Below are 22618 nucleotides of genomic sequence, written 5' to 3'. Positions count from 1 at the left end.
CTGCGCGTGACATACCGGTTAGTTGCGTGCAGTTTCGGAGGCGGGAAGCTGCAACCATCTTTATCGCTAGTTTCCTGCTCGGCATTTATTGTGTGCACGTGATGCAAATGTGAAGTCGTTTGCCCACGTTATCATCAAGTTAAGAGAATGGTGCTGCTACGTATACGGTGTTCACAGTAGCGCGAAATGGAGGGGTAGGTTGACATTTTTTTTTGCTGGTGCACAAGGCATATCCGTTGCTAACTTGCTGCAAGAACTACTACTTCTTTGGACGTCAGACAGGGACAACGATCCTTGTTCGTACCAGAGGCTCCAACGAAAGGTGTTTCAGCCAGGATGGACGCAACCGCGTGTGATTGTTCACCCCCTTTTTTTGAGGTATGGTGCTCTGAAGGTTATTCCTATGTCGTTGTCTGCTCAGATCTAATTAGTCTTATACGTACTCATCTATGTAAGGAGTCTTGTATTCAAGTTCTTTTTTTTTTTTCTTTTTTCTCGTATGTGATAACCGCTTCGGCGGACTACGTGTCACTGCCATCAAGCACTTGATGTGGTTAGCATATCAGCGCTTCATTTTTCGCAATATTATTATCAACGTGTCGCAGCGCGTTCTTCAGAGCGGTATCTTGGCAAGTAGTAATTGTGGGCGCTTCACTGTTTTTCTTGCTCTACGATTGTTTGCCGCATTGTCTGAAGAGAACCCCCCCCCCCCCCCCCCCCCAAGTCGCGCGTTACAAAGCTCTCTCTGGCAATGTCCCAATTTCGAGGACCAGTGCTACTCGTACAGAGCTCCAGTGTGCATTGCAAGGCACAACCAAATAAGAAAATGTATTTAGAAATTGTATTTAGTCCTAATGCCAAAATGATGGAAGATGTCTCTTACTCAGCTGTTTCTTAGCACTGGACATTGCATTTTTTGAAGTTGTCATTTTTGACCTCGATAACGTGCTGTAAGCTATAATGGTGTTGGTCATGCAACGATACCACACGTAAGCCAAGTCCATGCAGTGCACATGAAAAATAATACAGAAAGAGGAATACGCAAAACGGCGGCAGCGCCTTGCACCTGACGGCGTTCAAACGTACTCGTGTCACCAAAGACGAAAATAGTTCATGGAAGCACGCGCTAGATCTCTTGAGAACCGCTCAATGTACACAATGAATGTCACGAAGCCATCGGTCTAGTTCAGCGCCATGGAACGACGAGTTCTACTACTTTCGGGGAGCTGCACTACGGTGTTTATTCATCAACCAACGTGAACCTGGTGAACTTCGACCTTATGGAGCCGAAGGTGGTCGGAGTACTTCCCCTCGTGTTGTGCGCTGTCTATGCGGTTGCTAAGCGCCACAGAACCTTCGTCATACAGCCAGACAACAACGCCGTCGAGACAGAGGTGCACATTACGGCCCAAGAAAGCGTCGTGTTCGTTGGTGATCCCATCAACTTCACCTGCACTACGAAAGCAAAATCGAAGCCCGAGGTCGCGTGGTTTATGTACGAGCAGGACGTGACCAACGAGGCCTTCGTCCAGATCACCAGCTCTGAGGACCCAACCAGCGCGCAGAGCGGTGGAATGAGCAAGTACATTAGCACCATAACAATTACAAAGTCCCTCTTCAACTACACTTGCATCATTCGCTGTCGAATTAGGGTGGATGGACAACGGGTTTTCCACCTCAGCACACCCATGACCATAACCCAAAACACTACTGGTCAAGGGAAGCACATTGGGGAACAGTGCAACAACGTTTTGGATAAGTGCGTTCTGGAACACAGCACATGCAAACTGACTGCCGCATCGATGGGAACCTGCCAGTGTGAACCGGAGTATCCAGTCTACTCGAACCAGAATGAACCGGCTTGTCTGGCCGAAGCAAAGCTGGGAGAGCCTTGCGTGGACAGCCTGCAGTGTGAGAGAACGGAAAATGGCACTCACTGTGACGAAAAAGTGTGCCGCTGCAAGACGGGGTTCACTCAGGAAAAAGGAAAATGTGTCGGAAGGGCTGACAGCGACCTTTGCCATCAGTCCAGTTCATGTCAAGATACGAATGCAGACTGCGTCGATGGACGATGTGTTTGCAAGCCGGGCTTCGTTGCGAACCCCAACACAGGGGCCTGTGAAGAGAGCGGCGATCAGGAGTTTCAGGTTGCCATTATCGGGGTGACCGCCGTGGCTGTTCTGTTGGTCCTCAGTGGGATCGTTGCTGCTTGTTACGTCATGAACAAGCGGAAGGAAAACAAGTCATACTGATCATGGAAGTGGAGAGCACAGGAAGTGACGTGGAAGCACTATAGGCTATTGAATGTGAGGTTCGACGTCACCACATGGAACTGTGTTCTCATTTGAAGTTTGTCCATGATTACTCTTCGCGCAGTGTAAGCGTGTAGTGACTGATGATGGTTACCATGGCTACCATGGGTATAGACAGATGTTGTGGTACTTTGAGGTATGCAGGCGGCAAAGTTGGTTGGTTGTACTGACTGTTTCTTTGATAAACAGTGTTCCTTTTTGTCCTAGCTTGTCTACTGCATAACTTGCTGAAGTTATCTTTTGAGGCGGGAATTGTCAGTGATTTGGGTCGGATTTCCATCTCAAGGGGGTGTTGGAAGCTGGTGTGTGACACTGATCTGCTGGCTTCTCGGGCTTTTTTTTAGCGGGTATATTGGTTGAGAGTCCTTGAGAATCCTCAGAAGCAGACATCATACAAACACATTTCAGCTGAAGTATAAGTCTGCGCAGTACTTCACACACACTTTGGATGCTTCCATGTGGTTCGTGGCCTTGCTTTAAACCCCACGTGCAGTTTGCCAGATTACACGAGAGAACCACGTGCAATCTACAATTGGCTCTGCAGATTACGGTTCGGAGCGCCCTCAAACGTCGTGCAACAAGGCCTGCACAGCGGTAAGGCAGGGAACACGCCGGACAAGACCGATCTCTCGAGCTAATGTAAATCCACATGCCCACTAAAGAGATAGTGACAACTTTCTCAAGATCATCCTCGTTTATTCATAAAGGGTACAGTGTATGTACAAGGTACATCAAATTCTTCCGGATACCCTTCGTGTATTTCGAATGGGTGTTAGTGGTATGGACACAAATTGGCTCCTTAGGTTGAACAGGATCATCGCGGTGACAAATACGATGCACACTACCACCATGGCCATGAAAGTCACAAACACCAGTAGGCGGAAGCCACCGCCCGACACTTTGACCACGAGGTTGCAGCGGCTGCCATCGTACTCGTGACCTGAAGCGAGAATTGGAAATATATCATTACCACTAAACTGTCGTGCTCCGCAATGCAGGTTGGATGTACCTGGAAAACATCTACACGTTCCGTTGCTGCAGTAGGCATGAGGAACGGCGCAAATAGTTCGGTCATTGCATGGCCTGGTAAGATTCACAACTTCGACGCAGCTGTTGATCCGAAAACTGCTGCTGTACCCTTCTCTGCAGGCGCATCGACCATATAGGCAATGCGAATTGACGTCGTGCTCGATGCACTCTGCGTCTCTGTAGCAAGGCGAACCAATGTCGCTGTAGTACACCTGTAAACAAATAGTGGCATGAAGAAACGTAAAACTTGTGGCGAATTCGGATGGTCATTTCGTGGCAACTTTTTTTGCCAGATCCTGAGCAGTTACATTCGCTTGGTCCCAGGAAAAAACCCAGACAGCACAGCCGGCACCGGGATTCGAACCCGAGTACCTCCCCGTCATCCACAGCTCACTTGCCTTGCACTGTGCGCGTGGTGACGAATAATAGCGGTAGCCTCTGCGACATCTGCACTTTGATTCTTGAGTGTCCAAGCTCAGGTAACAGGTTGTGTTGCCGTCCACGCAGAGGTTATCTTTGTCGCACGAAGAGTTGAACGATAGGTGCAAAGTGCTATAATGTCCGGTCACTACATAGGGCGTGGACATTGTAACCACGGACTCGCCCATCCACACCAAGCAGCGAACAACTCCGCCTCGAAGCCGTTGGCCGTGGATCTCTAACTGGCTGAAGGCGAGCACCTCAGAGTCGATGTCCCGTTCAGTTCGTCGAACGCTTACGCGGACCGATGGATGACTAGAATTTCGCTGTTGGATCAGTACGTCGTCTACGAACCACTGGAAATCTGGGTTGCTTCTAAATGGTGCGGAACACGTGAATATTGTCACAGTGTCTTGTAACACCTGAGGATTGGATGTGGTGAGGCGGAACAGTTGAGCAGTGATGTGGACTACAAGCAGCAACAGGACAAGCGCTTGGGACAAATAGATCGCGGGATGCATTGGAGTGGAAGGCGCAATGAACGTCGAACATATCTTCTTCTTCTACTTTTTTCGCGGTGTTTTTGAGCAAGAAGCGCAATATTTATCTATTTTATTTATTTATACTACTAGCCTACAAGGCTGTTGTAGGAGTGGGATAAAGAAAAGAAATACAGGAAACAGATGACACGGTACAGTAGCCAAAGGTACTAACGATCGGCGATGGAACAGGGACATTCTTGAGACCTTGAGGTTTAAACCGTCAACCAACTTAGTAAACTCTTCAAGGGAAGTCGCATTAACAGCATCATGAGACAGATTATTCCATTGGTCAATGCAATAGGGGAAGGAGGAATGCTTGAAGCAATCCCGGGTTCGAATCCCGGTGCCGGCTGTGCTGTCTGGGGTTTTTCCTGGGTTTTCCTCAGACGCTTTCAGACATATGTCGGCACAGTTCCCTTAGAAGTCGGCCCAGGACGCACATTCCCCCAGGGCGTGAGTCGTGACGTTGCCCACATACGTGTGGCCGACAACGGCAAGCCCTTTCACCATCACCCCCCCCCCCCCCCCCCCCGCTTGAAGCAATCTGTGAAGCACACTGGCGGTTTATAAGTTTTGTTGTGTTTCCCTCTATAGTGAGAAAAGAAACGTCACGGCGTACACATTCCGGCTTGGATATCCCGGACTGTCCATTTATGATTGAGCAAAAATACCTTAAGACGGTTCTTACGGAATTTGTCTGTCAATAGTTCAATACCAAGTGCTTGGAGTAAACCCGTAGACGACGTTGTACTTCTATAGTCATTTAGAATAAATAACGGATTGAAGAAAAGAACGAATAGGGAGAATATATGTATGGATATATGTTCATTTGAAGGTAAAAAAAGAGAGAACAGCCCGTGAAACGGAAGGTGGGGCTTGCTGCTCTTTTGCCAAGGAAAAAGGAGAAAAGCAAACGAAAAGAAGGATGAATCAAAAACAGGTATAAGCCCGATAAAAGAATAAGGCGCAGACTAACTGGTGCATGATGATGAAGGAACGAATAACCGAGAGACACGGGACACGAAGACAAGCACAAGAGTTCTCAGACACAGTAATGATTTAATAACACCGAGCCTGCTAAATACCTAACAACTCCCGGAGGGGAGGGAGAGGGATAAAGGATGGCCTATTTACACAGTTCCCGCGTTGCGTTATCGCCACCGTCTCTTTCAAAAGTTCCACTTATCCCTTTCCCTAATAATATAAGCTCACTGGTTTGTCACTCGTGGCTCACTTATTTAGGGGCTGTGACACCTAGAGTCACTGCCCCTATATAGTGGCTCTAGTGACACCAGGGTCCCCCTGTTCTTATGTTTGTGTCCTATATACCTTATGCCTATATCCTATATCCTTATACCTTATGCTTGTGTAAGAATTTATGGAGCCGGTTGGAACATGACCTCGAGCGAGGCGGCACACGGGACGATACAACACACACATCGACGTCGCACTTTCAACCCTTTTAATCAAACTTACTCCAAGTCTACAAAAAAGTGAAGCAAGCATTTGGCTTCATACTTTGTAGTCTTCGATGCAGTTTGATTAAAAGGGTTGAAAGTGCGACGTCGATGTGCGTGTGTTGTCTCGTCCAGTGTGTCTCCTCGCTCCAAGTGCCCTATATTGTAGGGATCCTATCTATTGTCGCATTTATGCCTTACTTTGGTAACACGTACGTTTAATATATCATCAATGAAAATCAACCAGAAGAGACGCGCTGTCGACAAAAAAAGAAAAAAAGAAACTGAGTTCGTCTTGGATGTCATAGAACCGGGAACTTAAATCACACGCGACTTTCTTGCCTACACGCAGTCATATGTCGTTTGTCGGAAAACGAGTTCACTTAGAGAATGGTACATTTCACACACTTGAAATGGAACACGCCTTCAAACTCGTCCTTGTGGTACCAGGCTCCACCGAAGTAATAGAACGCTACCGTAAGCAGCATCGCAACTAAGACAGCCCCTATCGCGATGTACAACATGATCTTGAAGCTGAGAGTTGGCCTCTCATCGCAATCACCGCTGGGCTGTGGCTCTCCAGAGGTGCAGCGGCAGGTCCCATGCTTGCACTGGAGCCTCGATCCTCTACAGATTGTTTGTTGGCCACAGCGTTCCCCTGCTTTGGCCCACTTGTTGCAGGTGTCGTTCTCCAGGTTGTACCCTGGAGCGCAGATGCACGTCTCCCTGTGGCACAGAGAGGCCACGTCTACTCTGGCGCATTCTTCATCGTTGTCGCACCGGTCGTCCCATAACTTGGACACTGGGCGAATAAGACGGTCGCGTGGTGCCTTCGAGTAACAGCGCGAACGCGTGCTAGATATGACGTTCACCTGACGGGATTGATTCCTTGTGTAGCCGGGTTGCATGGTTACAGAGCATGTGTACAGACCGGAGTGAAATCCTGACGCGTTTCCCATGTCAAGTATGCTGTACACTGCTCCAGCGTTGGTGAGGGTTCCGTGGGTAATCTTATATCTGTAGAGGTCCGCGGATGGTTCTATGGCAGGAATTTCGTATTCGTTGAAGAACCAACGCAGAGCAGCGTTGGGAGATCGGATAGTGCAAAGGAACCGTAATGGCTGTCCCGCTCGAACTGTTATTCTCACTAGACACGCGTTATCTGTGCCAGGTAACTGGAGCGCGATCAGATAAGCAGGGAACGCTACGAGAATACAGACACTTGCCACCGTGGTACGCGAATACAGGCGCATTTGTTAGCAATTTCTTCTTCGTAAAATAAGTGGCGCATAGCTCACTTGCTTCTTCTTCTTCTTCTTCTTCTTCTTCTTCCACCACTAGGAACAGTGGCCACCAGCCACACAGGGCGATTGGCCAGGGTTTCGTGCGGAGTAATCTCTAGATGCTCATGAGACCCACGGTGACATGTTAGTAGAAGGAAGCTTGCTTCTTCTTCACCGGACGGCACGGTACGTGTGTTTGCAGCCTTCTTCTTCCTTATACGATACGAGAGTAATGAAACAGTAGGTCTGGGGTCGGGTGCACAAACGGTACGACAAAACGTACGAGAAAATGTGGATTCACGAAGCGCCTACGTCGCAACAGTCTCGTATGAGAGAATCCTACGAGAGCCTACGAGCTTTTGTAAGTCGTCGTGCGAGCAAATATGGCGGCGTGCATTGGAGCTTGTGTCGCGCTGGACTTTGCGGCGAGAACGAGCTTTCCAGCGACGAACTGCGCTGTCAGACGTCTCGGAAGGTCAGCTGCTGTGATATTTTCTGTCGCCTAAGTGCGTCATGTATTTAAAATCAGGCAACATTGTAGAAAGCCCCGGATGTTCAGTGCACGTTTGAACCCGGCAGAAATAGCGCGCCCGACTTCTGTGACGTCAGTAACGTCAGGGACGTCAGTAGCAATGCGAAACCAAGCCTTGCGTCAAACGAAGCGCAACATAAACTTTCGACAGATTGGAACGATCTGTTAAAGGGCATTGACTTTAATTGGATTCACGAACATTACCTTGTGGCGAGATGGACACCCTGGCGTTGATCAGTTTGCCGGAGGCCACAACTACGTCACACAACTCTTGTCACGGTTCACAAGAGAATCGAATCGCCGTGCGCAGCGCACGATGCTTCTACGTTAGTGATGCTAACAAAACAACGCTTCATGTCGACAGAAAGCACGACCTACTTTTTTTACGGTCCGAAACGACCAGAAAAGAAACGAAAAATACAACCTGCCCACGAGCACACCTCCATTGTACGTGTTACCGACAACAGCCGCAGATTAACTCGATTCCCCGTCATAGTATACTGCACTGCGCGAGAAAACAATTGTCGCACGTCTGATCCTTCCCCGTCCTCTGCTTCAGCTGCGAGTACATCATAGAACTCACTCCTCCGACCACAAACAGTAACGTCGCCGAGCACACGATGTACAATATCATCTTGCTGTTTGCCCTGGACGGATCCGACTTGACGCAGAGACTCTCGTCTTCCGCATAGCCCTTTTGACAGACGCAGCGGCCATCGACGCACTCGACGGCGTCTCCGGAGCAGACGTGGTTCTCGCTGCACAGGTCTCCGAGCTGAACCAGCTTCTTGCAGCGGTCGCCAAACTTGTCCGTGAATCCTTGCTGGCAGACGCAGAACTGCTCCAAGCACCGCGACGCCGGATCGCGAAGGCTGCAGGAGTGGTCTGTGTTACACGGTTCCGACTTCAGCAAGTCGTATTTCGTCCTTCTGCCAGGTATCAAGTGTTTTCTTGGCGAACAGAAGGTACTCGTGACTGCGGCAAGAAGCAAAGCGATTGCGAAGTTTCGAATTGTCATTTTGTAGCAGGACGTGATGTGTGTAGGCGCATCTTTGCGTGGCCTACCTCAGTTTCGTGGCGTTCACAGATCGCATGTTGACGCGGCGACGCGAACGGTGCGTTCCCGCACCAGAGGTGATCGCGGAGGGTCGACGGACGCCCGGATGTGAAAGGCACTGCGGCAGTTTCACCGTCGACCTGCCGGCGCCGTTCGGACACTTGTTCAAGTGCGGCGCGATGTCTCGTGTAGAGATGTCACTGTCGATGGGGTTCTTTTCACTTCGTGGAGCCTTTTGCTTTTACTGTTGAAGTTTACAGTTAAAGTACAACTATGCTAAAGTACTGTTATCATGGGTGTTCCCAAGGCTCTTTCCAAGGGGGACCAAAGTGCCTTGGGGGAGGGGTCAAAGCGTGTAACCCACCCACCCATTCTACAAGAGGATAAATGACAGATGCGCGAATTCCATAAAAGAAAGAAAAAAAAGTCAAAAGTTCCAGTGGGGGGGAGCTGAAAATCTGGACACGGCGCGGAAGTGTGCTGGATACGGCTTGACGAGGAAGGAAAGTATTTTCAGCACTGAGTAGCAAATAGTGAAAACATTGTAAATACTTAAAAAATACTTGTCGCAAAAAGTATTGAGTAGAGTTCCAAAATACCGGAAAAAGTATTCAAAATACTGTATCTTGAGTACGTACTCAAGATACGTACAAGCCTGCAGTATAACGACCTATGAATAAAGAGTGGACAACTTTCATAAGTGACCTTGAGGCTAAAAAAAGGGGGGAGTAAAATGGGAGTAATTACAACTTTTAGTCCCCTAGACAGCAATTACTCCCCATTTTAGTCCCCTATAACCGCGACGTTTACTCCCCAGGACTGCAAATTGTCACTGAACTTCGCGAATGGTATTCCGAATTCCGATGCCATAAGGCTGTATAACTCAGCCAACTTAGAAATTTTCCACACACAGAGGAAGAAACAGTTAATGCTTCTTTCTTGGCAAACTGTGCCCTACATATGTTCGCAGGATTTTATATCACTCCATATATCACGGTTGATGGTTTGATTCAAAGTATTTTCATGCATGCACATGAATTGTGTACCTGGGACTCTTACAACAAAACGTGGAATGCAGTCTCCACTCTGACATTCATTCACTCCCGTGTATTTACTCCCAAAAGGGACTATTTTTTGTGGCAATGCATTTAGTCCCCCAAAGGAGTAAAATTACTTTTTTTTTCCCTTAGAGCGTACCAGCCTTGCAGGACCACACTTACAGGCTCTCGCCCTTTCACTAAGACAAAATTACTTGGTCCATAGTCAAATGCAGCCCTCCGATGCCTTGCCCTAGAAGCACGACTATTTTTTCTGCACTATGTAATACTTCGGTCCTCGCGGTCCTCACTGTAATTATCATAATATCTGCACCAAAATACTGTCAGCGGTGGGGAAGAGTGTCGTCTGTTGCGATGAAACACCGAATCATCATCACCATTAAAAAAAAATAATAATAATTAAAAAAATGTCCACTGGATGTCGCTCACTTCTCTGAGAAACATTTGTAGGAGAGGGTGCGACGAATGGTGTTTGTTTGTTTGTCCTGCCCGTAAGAAACAGGCCGATTTGCAAGACGCTGGGAAGTCGTGTCAGCATGGTATAATGGTCGGCGCACTTGACTGACAATGAAGCAACGACTTTTTCGATGACTGACATATACATCAACGACACTTTAAAGTGTAATAAAGTGCAAAAATTTCTTATCGCGCAATTAAAGATACTGGTTACCTTGATACCAGCACAAAAGGAACGAGATCCATTGGTTGCATCGTTTGTAATTTATGAGCAATAATTAGCTTTAATTAATTTCAGATTTCCTTCTTTCTCTCCTTCTCAAGAGGCGCGACAGTGCAGAGAGGCGAAGATATATCCGGTCTCAGGACAAAGCGAGCTAACGCGGATAGTCCTTCCTGAATTATGGTTGCATGAATACTGCCCAGCGCGCTCTGCCGCAGAAAGTGGTTCATTTGAAAGAATCGCAGCCCAATTACGCTATACTGCAGAGGTTGCTTTCCCGCCACGCCCGTCCATAACCCTTGCCTCTCATTACACAAACAGCGGGCCGACGCGGGATGGGTCTTTTCCCTCGGAGTACTACCAGGAATCCATCGGCTCTGACGCACCGCATGAACTAAATATTGATGGTAAACAAGAGCTCGCGGTATTATTGATGTTATCTTCTCGACCACCTTTCTCCGTGATCAGAGCGCACGCAACGTTTGTCCGTGTTGCTCCGGTTACAGTGGGTGCATTTGGACTGCAGTAGAGGACACCACGCAACCGTACTTTTACTTAGCAGCCTTAGTAAATCGTTTTTGACTCAAAGGGTTCGTGAACGGTGTTGCGAAGGGCCAAGGGCGGGGAAGGAGTCCCCGATAACGGTTCAGAAAACACACTAGTAAACTTTTTACGTCACCAAATACCTGACGATATTGCAAGGGTATATGTGGCAATTGAAGCTGAAAGGTGCGGTGGGTCGCAACTGCCGCAATTGCGCGCAATCAGAGGCAAGAATCTAGCACTTTTCCTTCGTAAAACGGAACTATAGTTTGGAGACCTTTATGATGTATTAGGTCGTCTCTTCTTTTGCTTCTCATGGTTTGTATTATGGTTTTGACTTGGAGTAACGGTCAGTCATTGATCTTAATCATCGCCTAAACTAATCTTCAGTTATCATGTCTCTTCATCTTCCAGCTACACACCAACACAATCACCACCTGCACCACCACCATTGTTCCCGCTTGTTCTCTATGAAAGAATTATCCTTCCAATTTTCAAGCTATCATTTTGCTTCCTGCTACGTTAATACATCATAATTAAGTAACTTACGGGACGTATATTTTACCGGAACGGCACGGGACAAAAAATCTTTCTCGACAATTTTTTTACCCGTTCTAGACACCGCAATGTTCGTAGAATTAACGTCTGCTACAAAGAACTCCCGTTGTTTTCCCGAAAGATGGTTTTAGTCGCATATTAAGTTCCCACGTTTTTTTTTATACAACCTTTTCTTTTTCATACCCTTTTACCGTTCAGTACACGTGCCCCTCTCTCACCAACGCAAAACTCGTACATCGATCACCAAACGCTCGACCACCACACCCACGTCTGCTTACGTCACACACTCCAACCCTCCAATCACGTGAAGCGCTTAGCACCTGACCGAGAACACGGCGCCTTTTGGAGTAGGTTTTGAGTCTGTCTAAAGCGGCCAGGTAGAACTGTTATGCGCGGAACGGACCCGGTACACCATCTGTGCCTTTCTACGATTCATGCAGCACGCCCGACCAGAATGATTTCTCCGATGAGCCCCCTGCGGTTAGATTACGTGTGCAGGACCGCGCTGTCTTTAACTGCTACGGTTCGGCGGAAATGAGCCTGGCAAAGAAGAGTCGCGTCTATACAGAGTGTTCCGAACAAGAAGAATGACTCCATCTCGTAGTGTCTCCTACAAAGAGCCTTGCTGATCAATATATAAAATGGTGAGTGGAAGACATTCGCTTCCTTTCTTCTTTTTTTTTTTTTTGTATGTATATATGTATGTATGCATGTGTGTGTTTCTGGCGGGGTTTACGTAGACGTGCGGGGAAACCGCGAGGGAGTCTCGAACAGCGCGTGGGTTGCATGCGTCTTGGACGGGGGACGGTCGATGTGGCCTGGAGACGATCTTGCAGCGATTGACGACGATTGTTCACGTTGCGTAGTTAGTTTTACACCTTTCTCTGGTGTTTTTTTTTTTTTTTTCAGGGAAGAGTGAAAAGTTTGCTTCCTTTGGTTTGTCCCTCTTGTCAGCTCCTTCTTCAATTCCTTCTAATAAATACCAATAAAATTAGCGGCGTACAGATGTGGACAGAGGGAGAGAGGACAGCAGGAGAGAATGGGGGGACAGGGGGGTTAGTATGCGTCCTGGGGAGACTTCAGGGGGACCTGTGCCGACATTCGTCCGGGAAGTCTTTGGAAAACCCAGGGAAAACCCCAGTTTACTAAATGACGAAGTAAATTATTGTCTGGCAGTAACATAACGAACATCGCAAAAAGAGCACAGAAGTAAATGAGAAAGAAACGCTGAGTTAGGAAGATTTTTGCTATGTTCTGAGCTTCCATCTGGAGAATATTTCGAAGCGTTGTTTACCGGAACACTACTCCTAGCTGGAACCAGTTCGAGCTTCTTCTCGCATTATCTTCTTTTTTCTGTCTGATTCTCCTTGCATGGACTTTTGTGACAGGCGCGAAGGACATTCCATTTCTGAAATTGGGGTGGAGTATAGCAATGGGGCAGCACTTCAACGACTGTTCGTAACGCCGGCTGTGTCCAAGGCCGCGCAAAGTGAATTATTAGAAGGCAGCTACGTCGACGAGGACGACTGCAGCCAGTCCTCACTCACTCCAGCACGATTATCTCATTGTATATAGTGCTATTTGGCTGCTGATGTCAATGCAATGACAACATTGCCTGCTCTTGTATTATATATTTTTATATTGTGATTAGATTAGCTTACCGCTATAAAGATTATCTGGTTTTGTAATTGATCTTGCTGCCGCTGATGCGACAGTGTAGGACTTTATAAAAAATGTGACGCACCTAAATGCATAACCTAGTGAGTATCTGAAAGGACTGCAAAACCTCGTTTTCTGTAAAGCGTGCTTTGCCTCACAGATTGTCATACTGCGGGATAGCCAACTTTAAAATTCGGATTGCGGAAACTTTTTGAGTTGATGAATGCGCGTGGTAGCGGTCCCATGTGTGCTCAATGACACTGACAACTAAATATTTTTTGTGTACAACAATACTTCGTGGACCAACACCGCTTACTAAATCTGTGCAAAGTAGCTGGATTATATGGCTTGGACTCATTTTGCTATGAGCGCAACACCAGCCAATAGTCTGGGATTCTGGACTTAAAGTGCCACGAAAAGGTATACTTCGCACGATATATATGCCATCTGCCAACTGTAGTCAGCACAGTGAAAAAGAAATAGGAATTGTCCGACAACGTGACTTGTGCACGCGGTAATTTCACACCGACGACAGCGAAAAAACGTCCGAACAATCGTCAGAGCGTCTGTGAAACCGATTGCAGGAAATAGAAAGGCACAATGCAGCAAAATAAACTGACACCCCGACGAGTTTGCGTGGGCAGATGGAATGAAAGAAGACACGTAGTTGTAGCACTATGACTGCATTGCAGCAACGAACATTGTACCATTTCCACTAACATCAACCTTTTCTTCGTTTTCTCTTGGGATTACGAGGCAAGCGCCCGGTTTAATCGAAGATGAAGGAAGAGAAGGAAAGGCATACTTTGTGAACGTGACAACGAACTCGAGGTTCGATTCACCAAGCTCACTCAGAACTCTATTTGAAATCCACGCCTCCCAGCATGACCGACAGGTCTTCCAGTGACTCCAGCAGCTCCAGAAAAGGTCGAGAGGGATCAACAACAGCGTACAGGGATCTTTACGATGCTGACGTATCCGACGAAGACACTCCTAAGGAACCTTCTGAGCCCTTCATCGAAGACAAACGTCGTCGGAAGTCGTCGGGAGCCTTGTTTGTGCCTTCAAGGAGTGCCCCAGCAGTTAAGAGCGACGAAGCGCCGCGTACCGAAGAGGAACCCAAGCTGGAGACAATCAAGGAAGGGACTGTCGACGAAAGCACGGTCACCGACGGCTCGGACGAACGCGAGCACCTTTTGGCACCGACGCCGAGACGCGGTGCCATGGTGTCCAAATGGAACGACCAGAACATTTTCCAGACATTGAGGGCTCGCCAGGCGTCGCTGACATCGGATGAAGTGGTGTTTAGTTCTGAGAACAGATATCACAAGTTCTTGGCCGTACTGGCTGTAGTGACGCTCTATATTTTGATGTACGTTATAGGAGGATTTGTGTACTACGTCCTGGATCGCAATGGGTACACGATAGGGTACCCTGGGTACCTGAACAATACGAGTACGCGCGCGCCGGTGCGCTCGATTCGCGATATAAGGCGTATACTGCGAGGATAGAGAATGGACGCGTGCTCTGGAGAGCGGTGGATTTTACAGCAGCTGGCCTTCACACTGTATATGTCGCATTATAGCTGAAGTCGAACTGTGACGTAGAATTAAAGAACTGTTTTCCTAAGCCCCTCGTGAGGTGTGCCTCGGATGTGATGTGGACGTCATATGTCAGCACATGTGAGTACATGTGATTGCACAAGCGCGAACGAAGTAGTACTGTAATGTGTACCATATTGGAACATTTGAAACAGATTCAGCTTGACTAAGGGGGTAATGATATTCACGAGAGTCATACACGAAAAGTCATTGGGACGTCTGCGCTAGAAACCGAACCAGGACATTCCTCATTCCCCTTTATCATTCCCAAAACCTACCTTTCCACTCGCACTACGCCCCTTAACTCTGTTGCTAAATGAAATCTGCAGAGGCAAACACTTTGGCAGCGGTCCATATACGTAAAATGCAGTCTGTGAAGGGTCTGACTTTTTGGGATTAAATATCTTTCCCGTACACGGAGAAAACAAATTCGGTGCTATTTTTTATATCTCTAATACGGGGTGAAATCGACTGCTATTGACACATTTGAGTGGTATCGAGTTTTTTTTTTTTTTTTTTTTTTCTGCCAGCAAAGGTACTGGTCAAACATGCATTCCTCGCAATTCTAGTCACAAGCACCACATGTTGTAACATCAAATGTGCTTCGCGTAGCTTATAGTCGCAAGCACCAGATGTTGTAACATCAAATGTGCTCCGCACATTTTGTTGTTGCACTCGCACATGCGTAGAAATTGCTGCCTGCTAAATACGTACAAATTGATACGTGACTAGAATTTGGGAAGAAATCGGGCTTAATCCGAATTGGTCCTAAACTGATTCGGGCAAATAATCGGGAGGAATCGAGCTGAACTCTAGAAAGTCAGACCCTAAGTACAGTATGTCATGCCACTTGGAACGCTTTGACATACATATCTTTAGTCTAACCCCACGGTAAAATACATATTCGCTCAAAACACAAATAAAAAGGGACAGCGCCTCCCGTAGACGGCATCAAGTTCAACTTAAATTTGGTGTTATAAGGAACATCCAACCTTGGTGCAAAGCCATGATGGGAGGATATGGTGCACATTCATAGAGACTATCCCGCGTACCTCAATGGCCCATTCAGTGTGAATAATAGCAAAATGTCCGTCCGCCTGATTATTTCTTGCACAGCATTCATGAGCATCTTCGTACTTTCCGTGGTAAGAGACTGGGGAGGTTACACAAACGTTCTAAATACACACTCTGTAACGTATAACGCTACTACAGCGGCCATGAGAGGAGGTGAGTAGAATAGAAGTCACGTGACAAGCAAAGTATGGAGTCAACCCGTTAAAAACATGGTCGTTGTTTGGGTACGTTGTAGGGATGGGCTAACCAAATCCTCGAATCCTAGGCCAGAATTCGGGAATGTGAATCTCAGTGCCCAAAACAGCGGATCGAATCTTTCGAATCCACCAACTGCGTTTGTTTGTTTCTTTTTAAAATTGGCCCCTCCTGAGTCTACCGAAAGCCCGATTGGCCGGCGGGCCCGGGGGCCTCCAAAACCACAGCATAAAGCTCCAACATTACAAGTTTAAAAGTAACATGGTTTTGCTTTTGATTGTTTGTTTGCTTTATGGAAAGAATTCAGACTCGATAGTTTATGTACCTGTTTCCTGTAGTGGATGAACGACATGGTAAATAAATTACATTTAAGAAGTACATGGGTATGTTTTCTCGTGAAAGTGAACTATTATTTAATTTGTTTTTCGTCGAACAAAGATATGAAATTCTGCTTCAAAACACCTTTCAGTAGCAGTGTTTTTCTTTTTTAGGCTTTTCAAACTATGTTTAAAAGACAGGATTCAGAAGATTCGAGATTCATGAATTCGCAGAACCTTACTTGGATTCTGATTCGGGAAATTCTTCGGGAACAATTCGTTCCATTTCTAGTATATTGCCTCTTTAGCCCGCTTTTGTCGATGACTTTGACACTATGCGGGGATGCACGTGGTCCACTCCACTCCACACTTGTTTTGACCTTATTTGAAGTCCAATCAATGAGGGCATGACCTCCACAAACGGGGAAAGGAGGAAGCTAGAGGCGGACGCACAGTCCCCTGACCTACTTACGAGTCGTCAAGTCGTCAAATAACAGGATCGACATAACTCAACGACTCGACAATCTCTGGTATAGTGAACGTGAAATCGCGAGAACCACTCGACCTACTTCCTACAGCGCCGAAAGAAAGGCGCTTCCTGCTTCGAAGCAGCGTCCCGAGACCTACTGTGTCCATATATAATGCAACCGCGACATTGGGGCCTCTCGTGGGCGGGGTCACGTGGTCCAAGGAGATTAGGGCCCCACTCCACCCAGCGGATCGATAAGTGGCCTTCGGGGGCCTTCGTACCGGGACTTACGACGGCCTCCACTCCGGAATGGTCAATGAGTGTGTGAGTCTCCGAGTCATTCTTCGAAGTCTGCAGCAGGTGCAAGAAGGAGGTCACGTGTCGGGGGAAAGTCCTTCCATTCATTTGAATGCTGTCAATAGGAGCAGATGTCACTAGTATTCGGGCAGATGATAGGGTGTGAAAATTAATGCAGTTTGTCATATCTGCCCTTATTTTACGCCTTTATTGTGTTGCTTCTGCAATCAGTTTATTATGTTGCAGTCTTCGTTTTTAAATGTAAAGCTTTTTTTTTTAAAGAAACAGCCTGCATCTCTTGGTATTCTGCAAAACTGATTTAAACGCGTCAATTGTATAGGAATATAGGGATATGTACTACTGGAGCGGATATATGTATATGTAATTGGAGGGGGTAGCTGTATAGGAGAAGAAAAATGAGGAAAAGTCAGCCAAACTTATTGTCGCCTTTGGAAAAGAGGCTATTAAGGCTATTAAGAGGCTAAAATGACTATTCCATTGGAGAAGAAGAAAGGGGAAAAAAAAAGAATAACCATTTCCGATCCTGGGCTACGGGTGCTCTGGCACTCGTTGCGGAGCTTGTAATTTCTTCCTTCTCGAATATCTTCTCTACTCTCTGCTTCTCTCTCCACCACAGCTGTTACGGACGTACCTACGCGACTGTCGACGTTGATGGGACATATAAAGCTGTCGCTTTAAAAGTTATACTGAATCACGTACACACAGTGTGGACTGATTCTCTTGTTTATAATCTTTTTTTTTTATAATTATAAGTTGGCTATTCTATTGTTTGTTTCGTTGTATCGGGAGAGCTGTAAAACATGGCGTCCTACGTCATTCCTTTCCTAGCGTTAATGAGCATTTTCACAGAAGGTTTTCACAGCAAATACAATTGCCGAGATTCTGAATTTTTGTTTTGAGCCGCGCAAGCGTTGCGCTTTGCTGCATTCTGTCTACTTTACAAGCATCTGTAACTTTTACTGTCGAAAGAACGCAGACTGGTTCTATATATAGGTAACAAACTGTGGTGCAAAAAAAAAGGTATTAGTGTTATAGAAATGTTTAATAAAATGCTGTTCGCTAGTTTCGATCTCACCGTTCTGTTCCGTTCCTAAGGCATGTGCGAATATTCGAACTTTTCCAATACCGAGGGCGAATAATTCTATATTCGATTCGATTTTCGTATCGAATACGGAATTCTATATTTCAATTTCTAGCCGAATCTGTACGTTCCTTCCAAACCGAATGTATCCGAATAGTTCCGAAGCTGCAGAATGCATGAATACATCTCGTATACATATGCTGTACACATGTTCATATTCGTACATGCACTGCGTGTGTATCCGGTCCGGTTGTACAACTATTTGCTTCATATTAGATTCGGTTTTATAATTATTCGCTTCGGCTTTATAGTAAGTATTCTCACGTGTCTATCTATAACTTAGTAGAATAAATTGGTAGTAGAACCAGTAGAACATTCTCTGTTCGAAGTATCCCACCAAAATACTCCCTACCGGGTTCTTCTACTTCAATAAACTTAACATTAGTCAGTTACAAACTCACTCGAAGCGACGTTGTAACATTACAGGAGACCATTGGCCTGGAAATACAAGGGTAAAAAAAAAAAAAAAACTATAGCGCTTGTAATACTCCTGACTCACATGCGAAAGCAATATGCAACACTACCCTCGGATGCCATATGTCATGACATTATGCACACTGTGGGTCAACAGACTCATGAATCTAGATTAGGACAAGCCCTGACGAATGAAACGTCGTCGCGGTGGAAGCAAGACGCGGTTATTCATCAACATTAGCCGCGCTCGCATAAACAAGATCCGGCTCTCCAATAAAACGTGGGCGTCTCCACCATGTCCTTTCATAAGTTATCTGAATTACCCAGCGATAAAAGTTTTATAAGGTTTAGCCTTCATATTGTACGCATTAATAATTTCGTTCTTCAGAAAGAAGAAGAAAAAAGGAAAGTCAAAAACTAATTCATCTGCTGAGCTACAGCACGTGTTGCTCCTGCTGGTATGTTTTTATTACGAGCGGCAGCACAAGTTCCATGGTGGTGTCCGCGAGGAATCCGGAACTATCAAGTTCCGGTCGCACCTTCAACTCAACTGTGTGTTTTTTTGTTGTTGTTGTTTTTGTCCGGACACCACCTGTCCGGAGAACTTTCAGGTGGGCTAAAATGTTCACAGACAGACCACAGTGGTGTCACTGATAATCGTAGTCCTCTCGCGACGCAAGGCCACGAATTAACCAGAGAAAAGGCAAACCCCAAGCGACTTTATCTAATGGATTGATTGGATGGGTCAATGAATATATATGTCGATAAAGAGTCTGGTGAACATCACTTATGCAAAAGAAACCATTTGGGTTTCATACGAAAGAAAAAATACCAACCTTTTTTATACAGAAAATATCGAAAAGTGTCGAAGAAAAACGACCGTGCGAAAATTATGAAAGAACCAGTTAAATTCATGACGATGAACGAGTGAGACCAAAATGTGGAACATACGAAGGGAATGCAAGCGTGCTGGGATAAGCACTGTTTTGTGCTGGTAAATGTGCTCTGTTCTATTTACGAGAAATCCCTGCTATGCCCTTACATGGTAATTTCTATGCCCCAGGACTCATAAAACTCCTATTGATCTTTTTCAGGACTGTGTTCCTGCTATCGGCGTGGATGCAAGCGCCGACTGGTTGGAACAGGATGTCATCGCAGGATTCCGAGTATGGCAACTCATGTTCCTCAGCCTGGCTGGGATCATCGTCGTTGGTAAAGTACAAAAAAAAAAAAAAAATCCTTAGAAAGTGACGTACATATATCGATCTTATTGACCATATTGATCTGATGAACATATTGATCTGTTTCAGTCGTCGTACTATGCTGCATTATGAAATGTCGCATCCCACGGACAAAGCAGGAAATCGAAGCGGATTTTCACCGCAAAAAGCTCACACAAGTATTTAGGAAGCAACTGAACAAAATACCTGCCGACGACCTCACTTTTAACGCAGGTACGTAACCAATGCGATTTCCCGATGAACACTGCGGTGTGGATACGGCGCCCAATCGTAGCAGAAAATCGTTTGCGGAGACGAATAGGAGGCCGCCCCGCGTTGTTGCGCCTCTTGAGAAGGATCGATAGATGAGAGAAACCGAAAATTGCGTTATTTTTTTTCCTACGAGAAAGCGCGAGAAAGAGAGGTAGACTTAAGCTAGGTTTACCATACAGGCTTTCCTCGCCCTTCACGCTAAGCGGAGTCGCCTTTCAGGACACTTCGAATATTCGGGTTCGGTTGTTTCGGTTGGGGCAGGGCGATAATTCGATAAAAGCGATAATTCGAAAAAAAAAAAGATTTCATTATAACGAGGGTCTACTGTATTAGACTTTAAATGTAAAAGTAGACGTTCAAATACGCGAGTAAAACTTGACCTGCGTAGTTCGATATGCAGAGCTTGAAACGCACGCAGTGCTCCGTTTACAACGCTGTAGCAGTCCAAGAGCAGGATGCAACTTGCGCTGACAAGACCTTCTTGCTTTGTCATTAACACTTTTTCTTTCTTTCTAAGCTCTAGATAATGTGAAGACTCAGTACGATCGCGAGGAAGAGAAACGTAATCGTGGATCCTGGGATTCATTAGCGGAGTGTGAGGACTTGACGCTCCGCCAGAAGCTCCGCAAGTTCATGCGTTCCCTCATGCCGAAGCCCTCGCCGCAGCAGCAGTCGGGGGCAGAAGACGCCGCAAGCGGCGAAGCCCTCGACTCCAATGCAGACGACAGTGGTGGACGAACTGACCACTCAGGAGCGACCAATCCGGAGAGTGATGACAGTGTTCACAGCAGGACCGCTAAAGATGAATGCATCACTATAGAAGAGGACAACAAGACGTGAGAGCGGCTGTAGGATTCTGGAAGTTTCTATCAAGACGTTTTTTTTTGGGTGACAGGGCTTCCAAGGAAGTTTACCAGCGTGTACCAGAGCGTTTTTTTTCTACCAGTTGTAGCAGCATAGCCGAGAGAGCGTTATCAGGAATAGCGAATTTTAAAGCGGGCTTCTCAAATCTGGGCTTCTTGCAGAGTAACTGTTTGAGGGAAATACTCAACGAGTTTGTTCACTCAATGCACACCGGGTGCGCGAATGCTTGAATGAAAAAAAATCGCTGAGTATTTCTCTCAGTTTCGTGCAAGCGGGCCCAGGACTACTTCAAGTCGTTGGGGTGTAAGCCGTTGACTGCCAAAGGATGTTCCTCGTGTTATGCTTCCTTGCACTGTTTGGAAAGTACATTTCAACGTGCATGATCTTCTCTAGGCTAAGTAAAATGGTTGATGCGTTAAAATAACGCGTTGTTGATGCATTTTGAGCAGTGACAAAGATGATAAACGCATAAATGCGGTGAAGCGTGCTTTCCTGCAACTGCACCATTATACAGGTGAAGCCATCTTTACAAACAAGGATAGCACGTTGCACGCGCGTTGCGAGCAAAGGCGAAGTTATTCATGCATTCTCCCCAAACCTCATCATTAAAATAACCTCTTATTTGATGAAACATGAAACTACTAAGCAGAATAGCGCGGTCAGGGGGACACAATGGGAATGCACTGCGCCCAAAAAAGTCTCACTCTCATTAATTTCGTGGAACACTGAGAAACAACAAGCTTTCGCGTTCTATCAGGTACAAGGAAAGAGACTATATTCTCTTACAAAACATGTAAATAATAAACTTAGAAAGCTCCAGTGTTGCTTTTGAGTGTTCTACATTTCATCTCGGATTTGACTCCCCTTGTACACTCGGCATCTGCTCTCTAATATATAAAAAAAAAAAAAAAAATCATCCGCTATTGATGCTGTCCATAACACAGCGAAATGTTCGTGGTGATCATGAATAACTATGAATAATACGCCGTAAATGAGAGTTTGCAGAACCTGTCTATTACAAAAAGCCATTGCCATTCTAATACTCCCTATGGTGTCCGGGTACGTCGGTAGCATTAGAGAGGTGTAGAAAAAGGTTCTCAAGCGCTTTGGGGTCTCAGGGAAGCAGTCGTGGACATGCGCAGTGATTACTTTATTTTTTGGGGGGCCCCGAAAGTGCTTGGGCACTTTACCTTGAAAATGCCCACTGATGGTGCTCCCATACGCAGATACGTCTTGCTCTGGAAGACCTCATGAATTATACCTCCTAACGTTGATCGATCACTTTTGGGTGTGTATTGAACATGTCGGAATCTCTCTACGTGACACTACGACAACATTGTTGAAGACACGACAAGCGTGTGTGAATTGTTTTCCTGCTATTCATCACCAAGTTTATTCTTTGTAATACAACTGCATACAACCTTGAACCTCCCTACTCCATCTTATACTTACCATGGACGAAACGAAACGTGTTTTTCATGAGCCTACTCCAATTTTGTTAAGAACCCGAAGTGAAGTGTGCATTTAGTAACACTGTTAAAATAAAGCGTTACTTTACTACATGTTTGTGTCTGTGTGTATGAATATTAAAAGAGAGGATTCG

At 46.1% G+C, this 22618-nt stretch overlaps 4 protein-coding genes and 1 long non-coding RNA gene across 5 annotated transcripts; 3 read left to right on the top strand and 2 right to left on the bottom strand.

Moving 5' to 3' along the window:
• The first annotated feature begins 12 nt into the window (after positions 1–12).
• LOC135366922 (uncharacterized) lies at positions 13–22577 on the top strand. Its single transcript, XM_064599914.1, has 5 exons — positions 13–194; positions 279–378; positions 19753–19870; positions 19969–20112; positions 20669–22577. The coding sequence occupies exons 1-5, from the start codon at positions 187–189 to the stop codon at positions 20989–20991; spliced, it is 693 nt and encodes a 230-aa protein (XP_064455984.1). The 5' UTR covers positions 13–186; the 3' UTR covers positions 20992–22577.
• On the top strand, positions 1034–2518 carry LOC135366139 (uncharacterized). Its single transcript, XM_064598790.1, has one exon. It carries the CDS (start codon positions 1281–1283, stop codon positions 2250–2252), a length of 972 nt encoding a protein of 323 aa, XP_064454860.1. The 5' UTR covers positions 1034–1280; the 3' UTR covers positions 2253–2518.
• LOC135366137 (uncharacterized) lies at positions 2994–4305 on the bottom strand. Its single transcript, XM_064598789.1, has 3 exons — positions 3740–4305; positions 3322–3553; positions 2994–3252 (listed from the first exon to the last, which is right to left on the bottom strand). Exons 1-3 carry the CDS (start codon positions 4280–4282, stop codon positions 3044–3046), a joined length of 984 nt encoding a protein of 327 aa, XP_064454859.1. The 5' UTR covers positions 4283–4305; the 3' UTR covers positions 2994–3043.
• Positions 7728–8839, bottom strand: LOC135366136 (uncharacterized). The gene is made up of 2 exons (XR_010414104.1): positions 8641–8839; positions 7728–8550 (listed from the first exon to the last, which is right to left on the bottom strand). It is a non-coding gene; the product is annotated as an uncharacterized LOC135366136 (long non-coding RNA).
• LOC135366923 (uncharacterized) lies at positions 11910–14886 on the top strand. The gene is made up of 2 exons (XM_064599915.1): positions 11910–12114; positions 13886–14886. Exon 2 carries the CDS (start codon positions 14014–14016, stop codon positions 14638–14640), a length of 627 nt encoding a protein of 208 aa, XP_064455985.1. The 5' UTR covers positions 11910–12114; positions 13886–14013; the 3' UTR covers positions 14641–14886.
• Positions 22578–22618: the final 41 nt, after the last annotated feature.

This window comes from Ornithodoros turicata, chromosome 8 (assembly GCF_037126465.1).
Source record: "Ornithodoros turicata isolate Travis chromosome 8, ASM3712646v1, whole genome shotgun sequence".
In the NCBI taxonomy this organism is placed as follows: domain Eukaryota; kingdom Metazoa; phylum Arthropoda; class Arachnida; order Ixodida; family Argasidae; genus Ornithodoros; species Ornithodoros turicata.
This window is presented reverse-complemented; position numbering and strand designations above follow the sequence as displayed.